This window comes from Pristiophorus japonicus, chromosome 16 (genome assembly GCF_044704955.1).
Source record: "Pristiophorus japonicus isolate sPriJap1 chromosome 16, sPriJap1.hap1, whole genome shotgun sequence".
NCBI classification, from domain to species: Eukaryota; Metazoa; Chordata; class Chondrichthyes; family Pristiophoridae; genus Pristiophorus; species Pristiophorus japonicus.
In genome coordinates, this window is record NC_091992.1 from 40472468 (window position 1) to 40491685 (window position 19218).

Consider the following 19218-nt stretch of genomic DNA (forward strand, 5'->3'; position numbering starts at 1 on the left):
CCACAACCTTTCGAAAGTCATTTTGCCCATGATGGACTGGCTCGCACCCGTGTCCAGCTCCATTAACACCGGGAGTCCATTTAGTTCAACATTCAGCATTATCGGGGGACAATTCGTGGTGAATGTGTGCACCCCATGTACCTCTGCCTTCTCTATCTGAGGCTCTGGTTCATAGTGATCCTCCATGGATCTGTCCTCCTCTGCAACGTGGTGGTTTGCAGGTTAACAGGCTTGGCAGCTCGCCTGCACACTCGTTGGAGGTGTCCCATTGTTCCACCGCTCTTGCAAACGTATCCTTTGAATCGGCATGAATGGAAACGATGATCACCCCCGCAGCGCCAACAAGGTGTTAATGGCCTTTCATTTATCACCCTTGATGGTGGACTCTGAGACATCTGCGGACGTGTAGCTGCAGGTATATGTGACCTGTCCTGTACGCTACGTTCGAAAACAACATCACTTTGTTCACAGTACTTGTAGCAACACTTGTGTGCTGAGAGATTTGCTTAGTACTGTCACTGATGGCAATGAATGCCTGGGCTATCGCTATGGCCTTACTCAAGGTTGGGGTCTCTACAGTCAAAAGTTTGCAAAGTATGATTTCGTGAAAAATGCCAAGTACGAAAAAGTCTCTGAGCATGTGCTCCAAATATCCTTCAAATTCGCAATGTCCTGCAAGGCGTCTCAGCTCGGCGACATAACTCGCCACTTCCTGGCCTTCAGATCTTTTGTAGTTGTAGAACCGGTACCTCGCCATCAGAACGCTTTCCTTCAGGTTCAAATGCTATCGGACCAGTGTGCACAAATTTGTGGGTTTCGCTGGAGTGAGCAGATTCTTCATGAGGCCATACGTTGGTGCCCCACAGACAGTGAGGAGGATTGCTCTACATTTGGCAGCACTCTCTTCCCCATCTAGCTCGTTGGCCACAAAGCATTGGTCGAGTTGCTCCACAAAAGTTTCCCAAACATCTCCCTCCGAAAATTTCTCCAGGATGTCCACTGTTATCTGCATCTTTGGGTTCGCTATCTGTATCTCGTCGCCAGTTGTTGTGTATGGAGAAAGAGTCAGACTGAACACTGTGAGCTCAAAGTAAAGTGTGACCTTAGTCTTTTATTGCAGGTCTCCAGAGTGCCTCTCCAACCTGTGAAGCCTTCTTAAATACCTGTGCTCCCAAGGGATTATGAGATCCCTTTGAACTCCGGGTCATGAGCCCTCTTGTGGCTGTACAAGTCCACATGTACAACACAGGGGAAAGAACTAAAGAGATAAATTTCCCATCCTGGTGGAATCTTGGTATAAGTGTGGAGGTTCCTTCATGGATGCGGATATGCTTACATGCTCTCGTTATTGTACAGCTTTTGATTGAGATATACCTGTTGTGTATTTCTTGTAAAAAGAGAAGTCAGGTGCTCCAGAGTCAATGGGAGGCCATAGTTAACGAACCTTGAATGTAACTTTCTGTATCTATTGGTAACAGTGCGATGTACAGTTGTATTTCGGAGACGTATATTTGGGGTGTTTTTAAAGTAAAAGGGGATAGGATTAGTTTGAAACCACGATGCTTGCTCACCAGCGGACATTGATATGTTCTAGAAGACTCTTGAAATATCATAGGGGGACTGTAAGGACTGGAAGCATCGAACTCCCAAAGATTTATTGGACATTGTCTGGACATTGCGTTTAATATTTTTCTCATCACAGAAAGAAAGCTGGAAGCTGTTTGTCGGAGGGGCCCAGGTGCAGCTCCATGTTGGACTTAGAATGGTGGGCAGGGAGTCTGGAATGACAATGGCCAACATAAGGCAGGAGGTGGGCTAATGGAGTCCATTGTTAGGCAAGGTGACCTCGTCAATCAGTGATTACCTGGATGAGTTACCAGAACAATGGAGAGCCATTAAGCCCAGACTGCCTGGAAGCGAAAACCTATCACTGGACTCAAACACAGGAAGCCTCGAAAACAAGGAACTTTATTGGGTAAAAGCAGAAGACATACCCACAGGAAACCTTGAAACAAAGGCCAAAGGAAGACACACCCACAGGAAGCCTCAACAGCAATGACCCAGGAAGGGCAAACAGCGCTGGGTATAAAAAGGTGGCAGTGTGGCCATCTCTCTCTCTCTTGCCTCATCCCTACAAGAATCCTGTACTCAGCAAGTGGCAGGTGGCCCTCGCCACAGCAACTGGCAGGAAGCCTCACCACAAGTCTGCTAGACTATGTGGAGGGAGGTTTCACAACACGTCATGGGCAGCACTGTGGTCCCCAAGACCCATATAAAGTGCAGGAAGAGGTTTAGTGACCTCACACGGGTGGTTAGGGTGCGTGAAGGCTTCAACAAATGTTACATACCACCATCTGTACCACGAGCTTCACACACTGCTCAATACACCACACCCACCGACAATCTCTACCTAGCAACACACACACCCACATATCACATCTTGCACACAATGACAGCTGTTAGACATTGAAATAGCAGAGGCTCTGACCATCATTTTCCAATCCTCTCTGGCTACAGGTGTGGTGCCAAAGGACTGGAGGACTGTTAATGTTGTACCTTTGCTTCAAAAAAGAAAGGGATAGACCGAGTAATTACAGGCCAGTCAGCCTCAGTGATGGGAAAAGTATTGGAATAAATTCTGAGGGACAGGAGAAATCTTCATTTAGAAAGACATGGATTAATCAAGGACAGTCAGCATGGATTTGTTAAGGGAAGGTCATGTCTGACTAACTTGATTGCATTTTTGGAGGAGGTAACAAGGAGGATCAATAAGGGTAGTGTGTTTGAAGTAGTGTATATGGATTTTAACAAGGCTTTTGCTAAGGTCCCACATGGCAGACTGGTCACGAAAGTAAAAACCCATGGGATCCAGGGCAAAGCGGCATGTTGGATCCAAAATTGGCTCAGAGGCAGGAAGCAGAGGGTAATCGCTAATGGGTGTTTTTGTGACTAGAAGGACATTTCCAGTGGGGCTCCGCATGGCTCAGTACTAGGTCCCTTGCTGTTTGTGGTATATATCATTGATTTAGACTTGAATGTAGGGGGGTATGATTAAGAAGTTTTCAGATGATACTAAAATCAGCCATCTGGTTGAGAATGAAAAAGAAAGCTATAGATTGCAGGAAAATATCAATGAACTGGTCAGTGGGCAGAACAGTGGTAAATGGAATTCAATCCGGAGAAGTGTGAGGTAATGCATTTGGGGAGGGCTAAAAAGGCAAGAGAATACATATTAAATGGTACCACACTGAGAAGTATAGAGGAACAAAACGAGCTTGGAGTGCATGTCCCCAGATCTCTGAAGGTAGCAGGCCAGGTAGATAAAGTGGTTAAGAAGACATACGGAATACTTGCCTTTTTAGCTGAGGCATAGAATACAAGAGCAGGGAGGTTATGCTTGAACTGCATAAATCACTAGTTAGGCCACAGCTAGAGTACTGCATGCAGTTCTGTCACCACTTAATAGAAACTATGTGATTGCACTAGAAAGGGTACAGAGGAGATTTACGAGAATGTTGCCTGGACTGGAGCATTTTAGCTATGAGGAAAGATTGGATAGGCTGGGTTTGTTTTCTTTGGAACAGAGGAGTTTGAGGGCAGACCTTACTGAGGTGTATAAAATTATTAGGGGCCTAGATAGATTGAATAGGAAGGACCTATTTCCCATAACAGAGGGGTCAAGCAGCAGGGAGCATAGATTTAAAGTAAATTAAAGGTTTAGAAGAGATATGAGGGGAAATATCTTCACCCAGAGGATGGTCAGGGTCTGGCACTCATTGCCTGAAAGAGTGGTAGAGGCAGAAACCCTCAACACATTTAAAAAGTATTTGGATGGGCACTTAAAGTGCCGTAACCTACAGGGCTACGGACCAAGAGCTGGAAAGTGGGATTAGGCTGGATATCTCTTTGTTGGCCAGCGCGGACACGATGAGCCAAAATGGCCTCCTTCCGTGCTGTAAATTTCTATGATTCTCAGATTGCGATGTCCCCAGTAATCAAGTTTAGTGACAGCGCTACCGGCAAGATGGATATGGCGTGTGGCGCTGGAACTGGCAGAGCTCTGAACAACATTTTAGTGCTATTGTGGTGCTAACGTGTGGTGCTAAACACATGAATTTCTCCCCCGAAGAATCATACAGCACAGAAGGAGGCCATCATGGCTGTGCCAGTTCTTTGAAGGAGCTATCCAATTAGTCCCACACCCCTGTTCTTTCCCCATAACCCTGCATTTTTATTTGCTTTTCAAATTTATAACTAATTCCCTTTTGAAAGCATCTATTGAATCTGCTTTCAGGCAGCTTGTTTCAGATTCTATCTGAGTTAATAGGTTTAGCTCAACGTCATTGCTTTTGTAGTCTATGCCTCTACTTATAAAGCCCACATTCCATTTTTACAGATAGGAAGATCACTATACACCCATGTCACTGCAGTATGCAAATAATACTAGTCACATTAGATTGTTTCATAACAGACTGAACTTCCAAACTGATTTTATCGGTAAGAGTTATTTACAAGAAGCATGTAACAGCCAGTTGTTGGTAACTTAGCAACTTTGAAGTGGTTCAGATAAGTCAGTCAATTTAGTATCTTTGAATGGCTTTCTTTGCAAGTTTCTAGTGATGGACATTTTTGGTAGGATAGTAAGTGCTTGACACAGGTTCATATTCTCCTTCCATGTCTGCAGTGGTATCCAAGGCGTTTTTCTTGAAGAATGAGCAGCCAGTTCCACAAACATTATGCATGAAGGCAGGCACTTATGGATTGTGAAATTGCTTAATAGCCCGAAGATGCTTATGAATTATTTCAGTCATTTGGGTGATTGCTTTTCTCAAATGCTTACATCTGCTAGCGGTCAACATTATTGACTTTACTACTTAGCTTTTGATATGCTTCATGATAGAAGCTCAACTATTTTAGTTGTGCACTTTAAACAAATGCAAGGGGTGTCACACTCCAAAATAAATGTTTTTCCAGTGCCCCTTTTATGATAGAAGCTCATTGCCAAGTGGGCATCCAGCTGCAGCTCATTACCACCACCTGCCCGTTACCTGCCTCAAGTTAAAATTGTTTTTATGGCCGAAATTGGAGCATTCAGTAGCCAAACTTCTCCTCGTGTCAAACTCACTTCCCAGTAGCTACAACCCGTGACTTTTTAAACCTGTGTAAATTCACTGTTTTAAAAAACACTTAAAATAATTTGGGAATGTTATATATTATGAAGAAAAAGTGATCACAAATCCCAAAACTCGACAATGTTGATTCTAGAACATTTAGAAGCTTTTCTGCCATGGGGCACAGCATTACAGCCTTAACCGGTCCTCATCCAATTCCCATGCAAGCGCTTTCTAGGAGGCGGAGGGGGGAGGGGGGGTCACTGAACAGCAATAAGTAGTGGGACTCATGGCTAATTTTCTTTTGCCTTCCTAGCCCAGGAACAGGTCAGTTGTGCTCTGACCACCATCCTGGCTCTTACCTGCTAATTCAGCTCTAACCTGCAACTTTCTGGTATCTACAGCCGAGCATCATGTCAGGTAGTATGTTTAGACATTAAGCCGTCCGGAGGGTTGGAAATTTCATACCTTTATATCACTTCCAAATTTCCCAGTTCAAACTTGTGCAAAAGTAAATGTTTTTATTTTACGGTGCGAGCCAAAGATTACATTAAGTGACCTAAATGTGAATGGCAACATAATAAAAATAATCAGTATTGGTTTTACTTAACTCACAAACCACAACTTGGTGTTCCTGAATTGAGTCAAACACACTTTTGAAGATAACTCCAGCAACTGCCTCAATGCATAAGCCATCTCGAGGCATCGGCAAGCACAGCAATAATCTCAATGTATGCTGCACTGGAGGGACTAGAGAAGGTGAGATTGTTCTCCTCAGAGCACAGAAGGTTAAGGGGAGAATTAATAGAGGTGTTCAAAATCATGAGGGGTTTTGATAAAGTAAATAAGGAGAAACTGTTTCCACTGGCAGGTGGGTCCATAACCAGAGGGAACTTAACAGGAGTAGGCTATTCAGCCCCTCAAGCCTCATCCGCCATTCAGTTGGATCTTGGCCGATCTGTACCTTAACTCCATCTACCTGCCTTGGCTCCATATCCCTTAATACCCTTGGCTAGCAATTATCTATCAATCTCAGATTTAAAATTAATTAAGCTAGCATCTACTGTTTTTTTAACGGAAGAGTGTTCCACACATCTATCACCCTTTGCAAGAAGTGTTTCCTAACTTCTCTCCTGAATGGCCTGGCTCTGATTTTAAGGTCCTTGACTCCCCCACCAGCAGAAAAAAGCTTCTCTACCTACCCCGTGAATTCCTTCCAAAATCCTAAAAATCTAAATAAAATCACCCCTTAACCTTCTATATTTTAGGGAATACAAGCCTAGCTTATGTAATCTTGCCTCATAATCTAACCCTTTGAGTTCTTGGAAACATTTTGGTGAATCTATGCTGCACTCCTTCAAGGCCAATATATCCTTTCTTAGGGCCCAAGTTTCGGCATCAGGTGAAAACAGTGCACCTCCGAGACTTACGTGACCTGCCTGGGCTCGAAGGTGCGCCGGAATATTTTGCTGCAATTCTCCGGTCCTCTTGGACCGTGGCATGGTGCGGCGTGGCGCAGCACAGTCTTCCTGGGGCGGAGCAAGCTGCAGGTAGGCGGGGCTAAGCCCCTGCGTGTCTGAAGACTGCCGGCTTCGTTGCGCGTGCGCGTTGCAACGTGCGCGCCTGCACAATGGCTCAGCAGGGCGTTTTCCCCAGTCTGTTTCAGAATGGTGTGGGTACCAGGGAGGGATGGAGGAGCATAGAAAGAGGGCACTGGGGAGGTGATCGGTGGGGAAGAAACATGGGAAGGGCTGGAGAAGCATGGGAAGGGATGGAGAAGCATGGGAAGGGATGGAGAAGCGAGGCAAGGGATGGAGGAGCGAGGCAAGGGATGGAGGAGCGAGGCAAGGGATGGAGGAGCGAGGCAAGGGATGGAGGAGCGAGGCAAGGGATGGAGGAGCGAGGCAATGGATGGAGGAGCGAGGCAAGGGATGGAGGAGCGAGGCAAGGGATGGAGGAGCGAGGCAAGGGATGGAGGAGCGAGGCAAGGGATGGAGGAGTGTGGGTTGGGGGGCACTCGAAATGATCGAAGGGCCGGAGGAGAGAGCAGGGGTGCCTCTGTCAAGCCTCACCCCCCCGCGTTCAGCCCCACAGCCCACCCCGCGTTCAGCCACCCCCCCCGCCACACCCCCCCCCTCCACACCCCCCCCATCTCACACCATCCCCGCTACCACCCCCCCACACACACTCCCCACACACACCCCCAACACACACCCCCCCACACACCACCACCACACACCCCCATCTCACACCATCCCCGCCACAACACCCCCCCAACACACCCCCCCCCAACACCTCCCCCATCTCAGCCACCACACCCCCACCCCCCCCACACACCCCCACTCTCCCCAACACACCCCCACTCTCCCCACACACACCACCACACACACACACAAACACAGCTCCCACACACCCTCACACCCTCACCACCATCCCCACACCACCCCCCATCCCACAACACCCCCCCCCACGCGCCCCCCCCCCCCAATGCACCCACACACACCCCACCCCTCACTGTCAGATACAGAGAGAGAGAGAGAGACACTGACAGAAACATCTTCCCTTCACATAAAGGTAGGACTTCTATTTTTTTTTAATTGATTGGTTGCTTATTACTTTGGTCCTGGGGCTTTAGGTGCAGGGTTCCTTCTATTTTTTTATTAATTAATTGCTTATTACTTTTTGTGCTTCGTAAATGTACTGCTTTGTTTTGTGCTTACTGCTTTAAATGTATTTTGCTTCTTTAATGTTGTTATGAAGGTGTTTATGGAAAATCTTCTAACTTCCCTCCCCCCTGTTGTGATGTTGATGTGTCCTTTGTGTTTAATGTTTCCCACCCCCCCCCCCCCCCACCCCCCCTGTCTCTGGCTGTGCCTGCACTAAACTTAACTCTAGGTAAGGTTTTTCAGAACTTACAAAAGTGGATACTTACTCCAGCCGAAGTTAGTTTGTAGTAAGTTTTCACTGCCGAAACTTGCAAAACAGGCCTGAGTGGCTGGACACACCCCCTTTTGAAAAAAAAAATACCTTACCGAAAGCCAACCTAAACTAACTCACTAGAACTGGAGCAAACTATTATCCGAGAATTGCAATTTCTAACATACTCCAATCTAAACTAGTTGCTCCAAAAAACTAGGAGCAACTCCACCCGAAACTTGGACCCTAAGTGTGGTGCCCAGAACTGTACACAGTACTCCAGATGTGATCTAACCAGGGGACTAATTGGATCGCTGTTTCGAAGAGCTGGCACAGGCATGATGGGACACATGGCCTCCTTCTGTGCTATTTGATTCTATGGTTCACTGTACCTTGTAAAATTCCTTCACAAACTCATGAACTTACTCCAAGCTGAACTCCATTGCCAGTCTGCAAGAAACAAGAAACAGCTCGCCGTCACTGTGATGCTTTGCAGGCACCATAAAATGTGGGAAAACCACAACAGTGAAGCACAAAATTCTCCCTCTACACAGCGGCGGGGGACATAATTCAAGCCATTATGACGTTAACAGAGGATTAACAACTATTTTCAGCTCAATTTCAGAGTTTAGCAGGTCGCCCACGGCGTCCATGCTGCTTGGGGATCATGTCAGGTAAGTAGGACGGGAGTTGAATGGCCATGGAATCATCTCATTACTTGACCGCTGCAAATGTGTCATTAAAGCTTCCATCTCTCAGCTGTTCACTTTCCAAGCTCGGAAGCTGTTGTTTACTGCATTTGGAAGACAGATTGAGCTTTAAGCAGGTTGCATGTGTTTGGAGTAAACTCTCTATCCAGTGTCACCTCATTGCAACAATCTCACCATTGACAGATTGTTTCTGTCATCTCAAGTTCACCTGCCATCTATATTACATCAGAAATGGTATGGTTTATACTGTCTCACCTTGGTCCTCAGAATCCCACCACGATCAGCCCCAACACCAGCAGCACCAGTCAAGCTGGCAATGCCAACAACAACAACAACAACAACCTTCTCTGCAATCAACTGATGCTGCACAGGATAGAGGACATGAGCACCCGGCCACATTGCTGCCTAGAACGCCAGGAATGGCTTCACCATAGCCAGATATACTTCACTTTATGCTGTACACCCTGGCTGCCACATAATGCGCCAGGTTGTCATCACCCCACACCAACACCATAAAACATCCCTACAATGCCCAAGCCATTTCTGTCACATTCATCAGCATTTGGAGTGTTGTGTCTGACCATTCACTGTAACTCACTAAGCCACTTCCAAAGGTTCTTATAAATCTGTCCAAGAACGCAATGTTGAAAATAAAGATTCCAATGTTTGACAAACACAAAAATACAAATGAACATTGGCTAAAACACACAAGTGCCTACTCTTGTGTGTTGTTAGTTGGTATGATTGGACTAGGATAAGGGTGAGTGTGAGGGATGGCTAGTGAGATGGGAAAGCATTAATGTAGATAGTGAGAGAGGGATAGGTGGAGGTGTTAGGGATGTGCAGGAGTAGGGTTGGGAAGGAAGAGTGATGGGGATGTGATGAGTGGCACAGCAGGATGAGGTTGAGTGTGGCTTTGCTGTAACGTTTTATGATCGACTGAGATCATTGAAAGAATTACGCCACTTCAGCCTGGTCCTCCTGACAACATCCCTGCTTGTGTCCTCCTGGGGAGGTCTCTTCCGCCATTGGAAGGGAAGAGAACCTCCCTGCGTGTTGTAACTTCCTCATTAAGCATATGGAGGAAGTCATGGGCGAGCTTGGGTACAGCTGCACTCCTCTGTGCAGTGCTTGTCAGTGTTTGCAGCACCTCAATGCTGTAGAACACTGACAGCACAAATGTCAAAATTAATTTGCACCGGGTCCCTTTATGGATACCGGCTGATGACGCGTCATCCAATGACATCATCAGACCTGCTTCCTTCTATTGTCTGGGAAACATGTTGGATTAACAAGCCCAATCAGGGGAAAATCATTTTGTCCAGCAGCGAGGCCGGGACCCGCCATCAACGTTGCCTGCCATGGACCCGCCAAGGTTGGTAAAATTCTATGCCTCTATTTATAAAGCCAAGGATCCTGTATGCTTTTTAAGCAACCTTCTCAACTTGTCCTGCCACCTTCAAAGATTTGTGTAGGTGCACCTCACAGGTCTCTGTTCCTGCACCCCTTCTTCCTTTGAGGGATAAATATTGACCAGGACACAGAGGAAACCTCCCCCTGCTCTTCTGGAAATAATACTGTGGGATCGTCTACATCTATCTGAGGCAGCAGACAGAGCTTAATTTTAACAGCTCATCCAATAGGTGACACCTCCATCAATGCAGTATTCCCTCAGTGCTGCAGTGGATTGTCAGCCTAGCATTATGTTATCTGCAGTGGGACTTGAACACATAACCATCTGACTCAGAGGCAAGAGTGCTACCACTGAACCAAGGCTGACACTAAGTGGCATTTGGGGAAACTTCCAGCTTTGGCCAGGGGCATAAAATGTAAAGTGTGATGACAGATGGGATGTATAACGAGTGACCGATCCAATGGTGACCCAACTATCAAGTTTGGATTTCAAGTCCTACAGATTGCAGAATAAAGGTTTAAAACTGACAGTGAAATGTCACTGTTTACACCGTAGGGAAAAAAATTGAATTAAGAGTAAGAGACTATATAATGATTCTTGATTTCAACACAGTAAGGTTGCAAGGGAGAGGAAGATCAGAATTTGTAAAATCAGAATTTTGTCAAACTCTGAGAGGAAATTCCAAAGGAGATTTGACCCTCAATAAAAAAAAGAGAAAAGAATGGTTGCAATGGGGAGAGAGGTGAGAGCCGAGATATATGAGAAAGGGATCTCTGATCAGATGGCAAACTTTTCCTTTCATCCTACCTGGGAATGTGAAATTTGTTATGAGTCTCCCCAGATAGCACAGTATTGAAGCCTTTGACTGATTTGAGCTTCATAGAAAGTTAACAGTTGTTGAGAGAATAAAGCATTTGGCACAAAAAGAAATCTAACTTCTTGAAGGCAGCTTGGTAGTTCCATCAAAGGAAATGAAGTTGCAATGATTCAGCCAGTGTCTGAAATGGCCTCCTTCCGTGCTGTAAATGTCTATGATTCTATGTACCTAACTTTGTAAGATTGTAAGAGAGGCTTTAAATGTATTTCAACATGGGACTATGATTTAAAGAACTTCCTGTTAACTCAATTAAGGGAGGGAACTTTAAATTAGAAATAAAAATAGAAAATATTGGAAATACAAAACAGGCGAGAGAAAAGACAGCTTCACGTTTCAGGGGCATAACCCTTCATCAATTTGAGTCTGGCGACGTGCACACGAACCTATCTTTTGTCTTTTCAGATGCTGACTGAGTTGCTGCATTTTTGTTTTATTTCAGATTTCCAGCATTTGCAGGTTTTCCTTTTGTATTTGTAAATGCATATCCTCTCCATCACAAAGACCGTTTACTTTCACCTCTGCAACATGGCTCGCACCTGCTCCTACCTGGGCTCTTCCAACAACCTGCCTGCCACTTTATTCCCCTCCATTCTGGAGATTTTATTTTTGTCTGTTTTTTCCCCATAAGAACATAAGAACAGAAGAAACAGGAGCAGGAGTAGACTATACAGCCCCTCGCGCCTGCTCCGCCATTTAATACGATCATGGACTCAGCTCCACTTCCCTGCCCGCTCCCATAGTAATGCATTTAATACATTTCCACTGTCTTATCGAGATGATCTATCTATAATGCGCATCAGTTTTCATTTGTTTCCAGTTTTTTAAATAATCTGCTCACAAATCATTTAGCCGCTTAACTCTTTGTACCAGAAGTTAGCATTCCTTACTCTTGACATCTATCTGTGGTTCTCTTTCTCGCCTCTCTTTGGGCTCAATTTTGCCCAATGCCATTTTTTGCTACACCCGTTTTTCTCGGCCAGAACTACTCCAAAAATAAATGTGCCAAGTTTCCCCACTGTATTTTTCAAAATTGGCGCCGCACAGCCTGTCCAGTAGCCTTGGGGGGGTGGAGCCTACTGTCTGCACCGAAAAAACGATGCCACCCTTCTGCGCATGCGCGGGAAAAAAAAGTAAGTTTTTGACCTGTTCCGATGGGCGTGCAGGCGCAGTACAGCTCCCGGTCTGCAATCACCCATTTTTAAAGAACCAGTTGTGTGTGTGAGAATGTTGAGTGCTGTGTGAGAACATTGGAAAAATCAGAGCTGCAATACAAGATGCAACGTGACGCCAGGACCAAACATTTCTTACGGGAAGAAGTGGAGGCACTAGTTACTGTGATTGAGAACAGATTGCAGGAGCTGGACACCAGCAGAGGTCACATAAAAGTTCCACCAAAAGAAATGAAGAAACGCCAGAACCAACTTGCAGAAGATTACTGTGCAATAGTGACCACCCTGAGGTCTGGAGGCTAGTGCAAAAAGAAGTGGCAGGACTTTGGTCAAGCAGTTAGTGTAAGTAATATTTTCATTTTTCAATGGAATTGCAATTGTGACCATCTGTATGTCCCATCCAGCAAAAAGACACCCTCTCTAAAAAGTTATATTTTTATCTTTGCAGAGGAAAGTGGCACACAACAAATGGGAAAGAACTCGATCAGGAGGAGACCCGGCAAATCTGCACCCACTGACACCCTTGGAAAAGAGAGTTGCTGCCTCTTGGGTCCTGCCTGGAGAAAAGCAACCACCACTGCACAAGCTGGGCCCATACTCGAGAGAGAGGGTAAGTCCTGCAAATTCCACAGTCTGGCTTTGCTCAATGTTAAGTACTGCGCGGGCTAGCCATGCTTCCGTTCATGGGGATGTCTCTATCAGCTACGCTTCAGTTGATGCAATGTGCTATCATTCATTGTGGTCCTTCAAATCAGCTTGCTACTTGCGCTGTGTGAGCCTACTCATGCCACCCACCCTGCCCCCTCCTCTGCTGCTAACCATTTGTCTGTTCTGCTATATTCCGCAGAACTTGAGACCAACCCTGAAGATGCAGAAGAAGATTCAGACGAGGACGAGCCTGATGAGGAGAACATCTTCCAATCCCACCTTCCAAACCAAGAGCATGGGGTGGAGGGGGAGTGGGAGGGGATGGATGAATCCCCCACTGTTTTACTGACTTTGGAGGAGGTGCAGGTGCCGCCCATTGAGGTGCCAGCCCCTTCCCTGACTTGTTTGAGTGTTGGTTTTCCACCGTTCGAGGCTGGGGATTCCAGTGGGTTGCAGCGAGACACACCCAGGGCCCCACTCTCCGAGGCTGCGTGTCCCAGAGGGGGGATGCAGCAAGGTACACCCAGGGCCCCACCGCCCGAGGCTGCGGGTCCCACTGGGATGCTGCGAGCCACACTCAGGGTGAGGAAGGGAAGGAGAGCTCAACAGCAATCCCCTGAGATGCAGGATCTAACAGATGTGGTTCACATGATAGCAATGAATGTGGAGAGCATTGACCTTACCTGATCACTCCTGGACACCATCAGTGGGATGGGTGATGAGGTATCGGGACTGTTGGGAGAAGTAACAACACTCTCATGAGAAATGGAAACACTGTCTGGGAACATGAGGGAGGGAATATCTCATTCAGCTGAAACCATGTCGGTGCACATGCGGGCGGGAATATCACAGATCCAACCTCCGCACAGTACCCCCGCACCCCCCCAACCTGATTTGATGTATAGTACAGACGTGTGATGCCTTCCGATCGCCTTCCACAGCCACCCACCTCCACCCCCCCCCCCCCCGGGGCTTCTTTTGCAGCCGAGTCCCTGTGTCCGGGCACGGGACCGATTCTGCCGGCCGACGCTCTGACCCTAGAGCACTGTTTGCAGATGTTTGGTGGCAGCGTGTCAGTTGAAAAATATGAAAACTTACAGAATTTCATCAAATATCCATTTACTGCATTATAAGGGAAAAAAAAAAGGCCCTGAAATTCCGGCCTCCCCGGATCCGTACGAAGTTTATATGGACTCGGGAAGGCATCGGTAAAGACGGTTTTTGGCGCGCAATGCGCATGCGCTAAAAACCGGCTTTTCCGATCTGTCAAGTTTCTGGCTTGACAGATCCTCCGCAGATCAGGAGCGAGGACATTTGTAAGTGCAAATTTCCGATATTTATGCATACAAATGTCCTCAAAAATCTTGCGCCTGAAAAAGCAGGCTCATAGCCTACTTTTGCAGGTGCAAGTGTTTAAAAAAACACAAAAACATATAAAAATAAAGTTATTAAAACATATTTTATCATTAAAATCCCTCCCCAAAACAGTTGGTTTATTTTTTTTTTAAATCGGGAAAATATATATTTTTTTAAGGCATTAATAACTTTAATTTAAATGAATGTAGTGTATATTTTCTATTTTTTATTAGTGTTTTGGGTGTTTGGGGCTGTTTCTCAATCAATGTAATAGGAGTTTAGGACCTTTGGGAACTCCGATTACTATGATACTTTGCCTGATTGGCTGCCCAGAGCCATGTGACTCCAGCTCCAGGCCTGCGCATGTCCCGACATGTGCGCGTTGCGACTGGCAGTCAGCTCAGGCCACAGCATCGGGAAGTCGAACGTGGGCAGCAGCTTAAGGTAGGTGCATATTCTTTCTCTAAAATGCCCGCGGGAAGGCCAAAACGGAATTCAGGGCCAATCTTTTATGTATATTTAAGTCTTCTTGATTCCCTCCAAAACTTCGCTGAAAAACAATGGCATCTTTCTGTGCCGATTTTTCAATGTGCGCTGGTTTTTCTTAACTCACCAGAAGGTTTTTCGGGTGTGGTCAGATACGCCGACCTGGGAGAAATTTTTGGGGGGCAATCTTCCATAATTGACAAAAACTGGCGCAGACATCGGGTTACACCCACTATGACTCAAAAAAAAACTAACCTAAAAAAATCATAACTAACTCAGTTATGCTGGTGCAGATTCTTTGGGAAACTTTAATTTTTTAAACTTACGCTAAAAAAAAGCGGCACGCGCCAAAAAATGGCGCAAATCACTGGGGAAAATTGAGCCCATTGTTTTCTGCAGTCCTATAAAAGGCATCACTTACTTCCCAGTTTCCAGTTCTGATGAAAGGATCTACACCCAAATATTAACCACTCTGTTGTCTTCTCAGACACTGATATATATTTTCAGCATTTTTTATTTTTATTTCAGATTTTGAGAATTTAGCTCCTCTTCTCTTAACTACACAGGTGACGTCTGTGTAAATGAGCATTTTTGGCTCACTGTCTTTCATACATTATTCCTACGGGAACCTACGCATAGCAAGAGAGATGAAGGGACTGAACCCACACTGGAGTGGAGAAACAGTCTACCAGGAGACAAAGAAAATCTTAGGAGCATTTCAACAGGTGGACAAAAAAGTGACTCAGAAGCCTTCAAGAATACTTTTATTGACCTATTTGTTTGTCATCTATATGCATGCATGTGTGTGTGCTCATTTGCTTGTCCATACATGTGGTAAGTGCGTATGTACATGTGTGTAATCGTGCATGTGTGCAAAGTTAGCACGTGATGTGTGCATTTGCATCCCATATAATGTGGTGGTTAAATATCAATCATGTTCTTTACTTTCAGGAAGTTGTTTTTATCAAAGATGAACGGTTTGAATTTGGGTATGGGTATGGATTTCAGTGTTCCTCTCAGGGTACAAAAGCAATGGAAAAGTTGCAGCGAAGATTCAACAGAAATGTTGCCAGGGACGAGTGGTTATAATAAGGAAGAGAGACTTGAGGGGCTTAATTCCCCTCTCATTGGCAGGTTAACGGTGGAAGTTGACCAATGCTCATCCATGTGAATCTACCGTTAACCCATTGCAATTTTCTCCCAGTGCCCAACTTACACAAGCAGGTCAGGTTTGGAGCACTAATGCCACTCCTGATTGGTTTGCTGCCACTAGAAGGGAGGGAAATTATTCCTGGTTCAGATTTTAAAGGACAACATCACTGTCTGCTGTCAGTGCTATCTCCACCTCCCCAAGAATTGCCGCACAGTGCAGGAAGCGTTCCCATGACCTCACAGAGGTAACTAAGGTAAAGCAGGGCACTGGTTAATATACATTTTCTACCACTTATTCCACCTTTGCTCACCTCCTCGCCATCACTCTTTCTCAACACCTGGGTGAGGGGGAAACTCATTAATACCCTCTTATAGGGCTTTCTGCCCTCAATGCCGAGCAGCATGTTATCTGTCCCTGATTCCAGCTGAGAATATGGAGGCCCTTGGAGCTGATGCTCCCTCCCCCGAAGGATACTGCAGATTCAGAGATTGCTGCTGCTCAGAAACTGGGTAATATTTCCATGGATGGGCCAACCCGACCGAAATTTCCCCCGGGCCAGAAGCGGCCGGAACGGGTTACCGCACCACCCGTTTTCCCGCCATGTCGGACACGCGCCGACCATTACCGACGGTGGAGACCCTCTTTCCGACCCCCGCGCGGAATTGCCCCGCAAGAGCGCTAGCGCAGCCAGTCGGTACCACTGACAGCTTTCCCCAACGGGGACCTATCCGTGGCTGGGTGACGCATCCGCCCTTAAAGGGGAGGTCATGCTGCCGCAGACTCCATGTTATTTTTTATTGTTGGCCGACTGCCACATCGGGCCGACAATTATGCCCACGGATTCGGCTGGACCCCACCAGGCAGCCTGGCACCACCTCTTCAGTGCCAGGCTGATGGCCCGGCCAAAACCCTCCCTGGTGGCCCAGTGTTTGCCACTAAAATGGCTGCAGAGTTCGCAGCGACCCTCCCCTTTAACTGAAGGGGAGGGACTGATGACTTGGAGCGATGGCCGTTGTGGCCCGTCCGCACTTCTATCCCACTGATGACAGCCACTCCGACCCGACCCCCACTTCTACCCCACTGACGACGGCCACTCCAACCTGCCTCCCCCACTTCCAACCCGCTGACGATGGCCACTCTACCAGACCCCACTTCCACCCCGCTGAAAGCTGCACCACTGCGATCTGAAAAAAAAAATAAAGTCCTAAATTTTGCCAGATTATCTGTCCCATGCATTGGGGCGGACAGGACACTGAACGGTAAGTGCGCTCCGTTTGGGGTGGAGGGCAATTTTGGCCCCTTTGTGACCTCATATGAGTGGTCAAGGTGAGTGAATGCATCTTCAAATGTCATATCTCACTATCTGCATAAGGGAATTAAGGGTTACGGGGAGAGGGCGGGTAAGTGGAGCTGAGTCCACGGCCAGATCAGCCATGATCTTATTGAATGGCGGAGCAGGCTCGAGGGGCTAGATGGCCTACTCCTGTTCCTAATTCTTATGTTCTTATGCATCACTAGCCTCACACACTGCTCAATGCACCACCCCACCCCCCCACCGCCGCCCCCCCCATCACTCACCTACCAACAATCTCTAGCAATCATCACTCATACCTTACATTCATAGCTTCATCTCACCATCGCACACTTACCACTGCTACACCCACATCTCATACCTTGCACAGACCACCTGCTAGTCAACCATGGCAGGTACATCACCAAAAACACATTGCATCACACTCACTGATACACTTTCTTTTCTATTGGAGGCAAAGGCCACAGCTGATGGGCAGAATGGAAGCCCGACTGCTGAATCTGAATAGGATCACTAGACTGGAAAAAGAAACATGAAAGAGAGACGCTGAGGGAATACACAGGGGTGATTAGTTGACGTTGTGTTGAATTGCAATTGATAAATTCAAAAATTATGTTTGAACTGTTTGTTTTATGGTGCCTCTCATTTCAGCTTGGTGCCCAGGAGTGAGCTGTGATATTCAGTGATAGAGGAATGGTAAGATGGTGAAGTGGTGAGCAACGGAGATCAGGAAGTTCATTCATTGAAACCCGTGTCTGATGAGGCACTTACAGACAGCCCATCTGGAATGGTGATCTGCTGCCTGCCTCCTCCCTTCCTTCTCCTGAGGTGGTCCCAGAACCTGTGATAGCAAGGGCTGCGCCCTCATGATGGCCAAGTTGTGGAGCATGCAGGACCACCACGAAATGGAACACCTGCCCGGCATGTACTGGAGGACTCCTCCTGAAACGGTCAAGGCAACAGAACCGTTGCTTTAGCACCCCAATGGTCTGCTCGATGAGGTTCCTCGTGGCAGCATGGCTGTCATGATATGAACGCTGGCCATGAGTGGTGGGGTTGCGGAGGGGAGTCATCAGCCAGGTGTAGAGCAGATAGTCCTTGTCTCCGAGCATGATGGTTGGAAGATTGCTGGCACACCAGACTGGCGCAGTTTCCTGGCATGACTGCTGCCAGTAAACTGGGCATTCACCATCATGATGTGCTGGACCTAGTCGCACACCACTGCACATTAATAAGTAGTAGCCTTTGCAGTTATGGAACATCTCAGGATTGATATGCAGCGCCCACAAAGCCATGAGCAGGCAGTTGATAGCGCCCTGCATCACGGGGGAAGCCTGATATTCTGGCAAAGCCACTTGCGCACTCCTGCTACTTCTCTCTTCTTTCCTGGAGTACAGAGCCTCTGTGACCTCCCAGATGCAGCGATGGATGGTGAACTGGGAGATGTTAGCTATGTTGCGTGCTTGAAACTGGAAGGAGCCGGTGGAAAAAAAAATAAGGGGCACAGTGACCTTGAAGGCCACTGGCAGTGCCATTGTTGCCCTGCTCTGAAGCTGCAGGCCTGGTTGCAGGAGGTAGCAGAGTTATGTGACCACTTCCTTGGTGAAGCGGAGCCTCCTAATACACAGCTGTTGGCTTGTGCAGGTAGGAGAAGTACTCTCAGAAGACCCTAGATGGGTAAGGCTTCCTGCAGAGAACCCTACTGTTGCTCCTCCTCCTCCCCCTGCGAGCACCTTGCCCTCTTCTTCATTGCTTTCATTCCATATTCCTGACATTCTCAAGCATGAGGGGAACTGCAAGTAGAACCCCCATGATTGTGAGCAAGTAGTGCAAGCAGAACCCTTTAAATGAGAAGCAAAACATTCTCTATTTACAGCAACACTTCCTGTCACCTCACCAACTTTAAATAACCGAAGTAAGCTCCAAGCAGTTGCACAAATTTACACAGAGCCAAAACAAATCAAAAAGCAAGTCAGTTGAAAGTTGATACCTTTAAATAGCACTGATGGGAGGTCCATCCTGCTGCTGAACACATGGTCAGCTTTTTGTGATTTGGAGAGGACGTT

At 46.8% G+C, this 19218-nt stretch overlaps 1 protein-coding gene across 1 annotated transcript; it reads right to left on the bottom strand.

Moving 5' to 3' along the window:
- Positions 1-17919: 17919 nt before the first annotated feature.
- Positions 17920-18687, bottom strand: LOC139226154 (putative nuclease HARBI1). The gene has a single exon (XM_070856794.1). The coding sequence runs from the start codon at positions 18685-18687 to the stop codon at positions 17920-17922; it is 768 nt and encodes a 255-aa protein (XP_070712895.1).
- Between the last annotated feature and the right edge of the window lie 531 nt (positions 18688-19218).

Coding starts and splice junctions, on each gene's coding strand:
- LOC139226154 (XM_070856794.1), bottom strand. CDS start 18,687: ATGGCACTGCCAGTGGCCTTCAAGGTCACTGTGCCCCTTATTTTTTTT.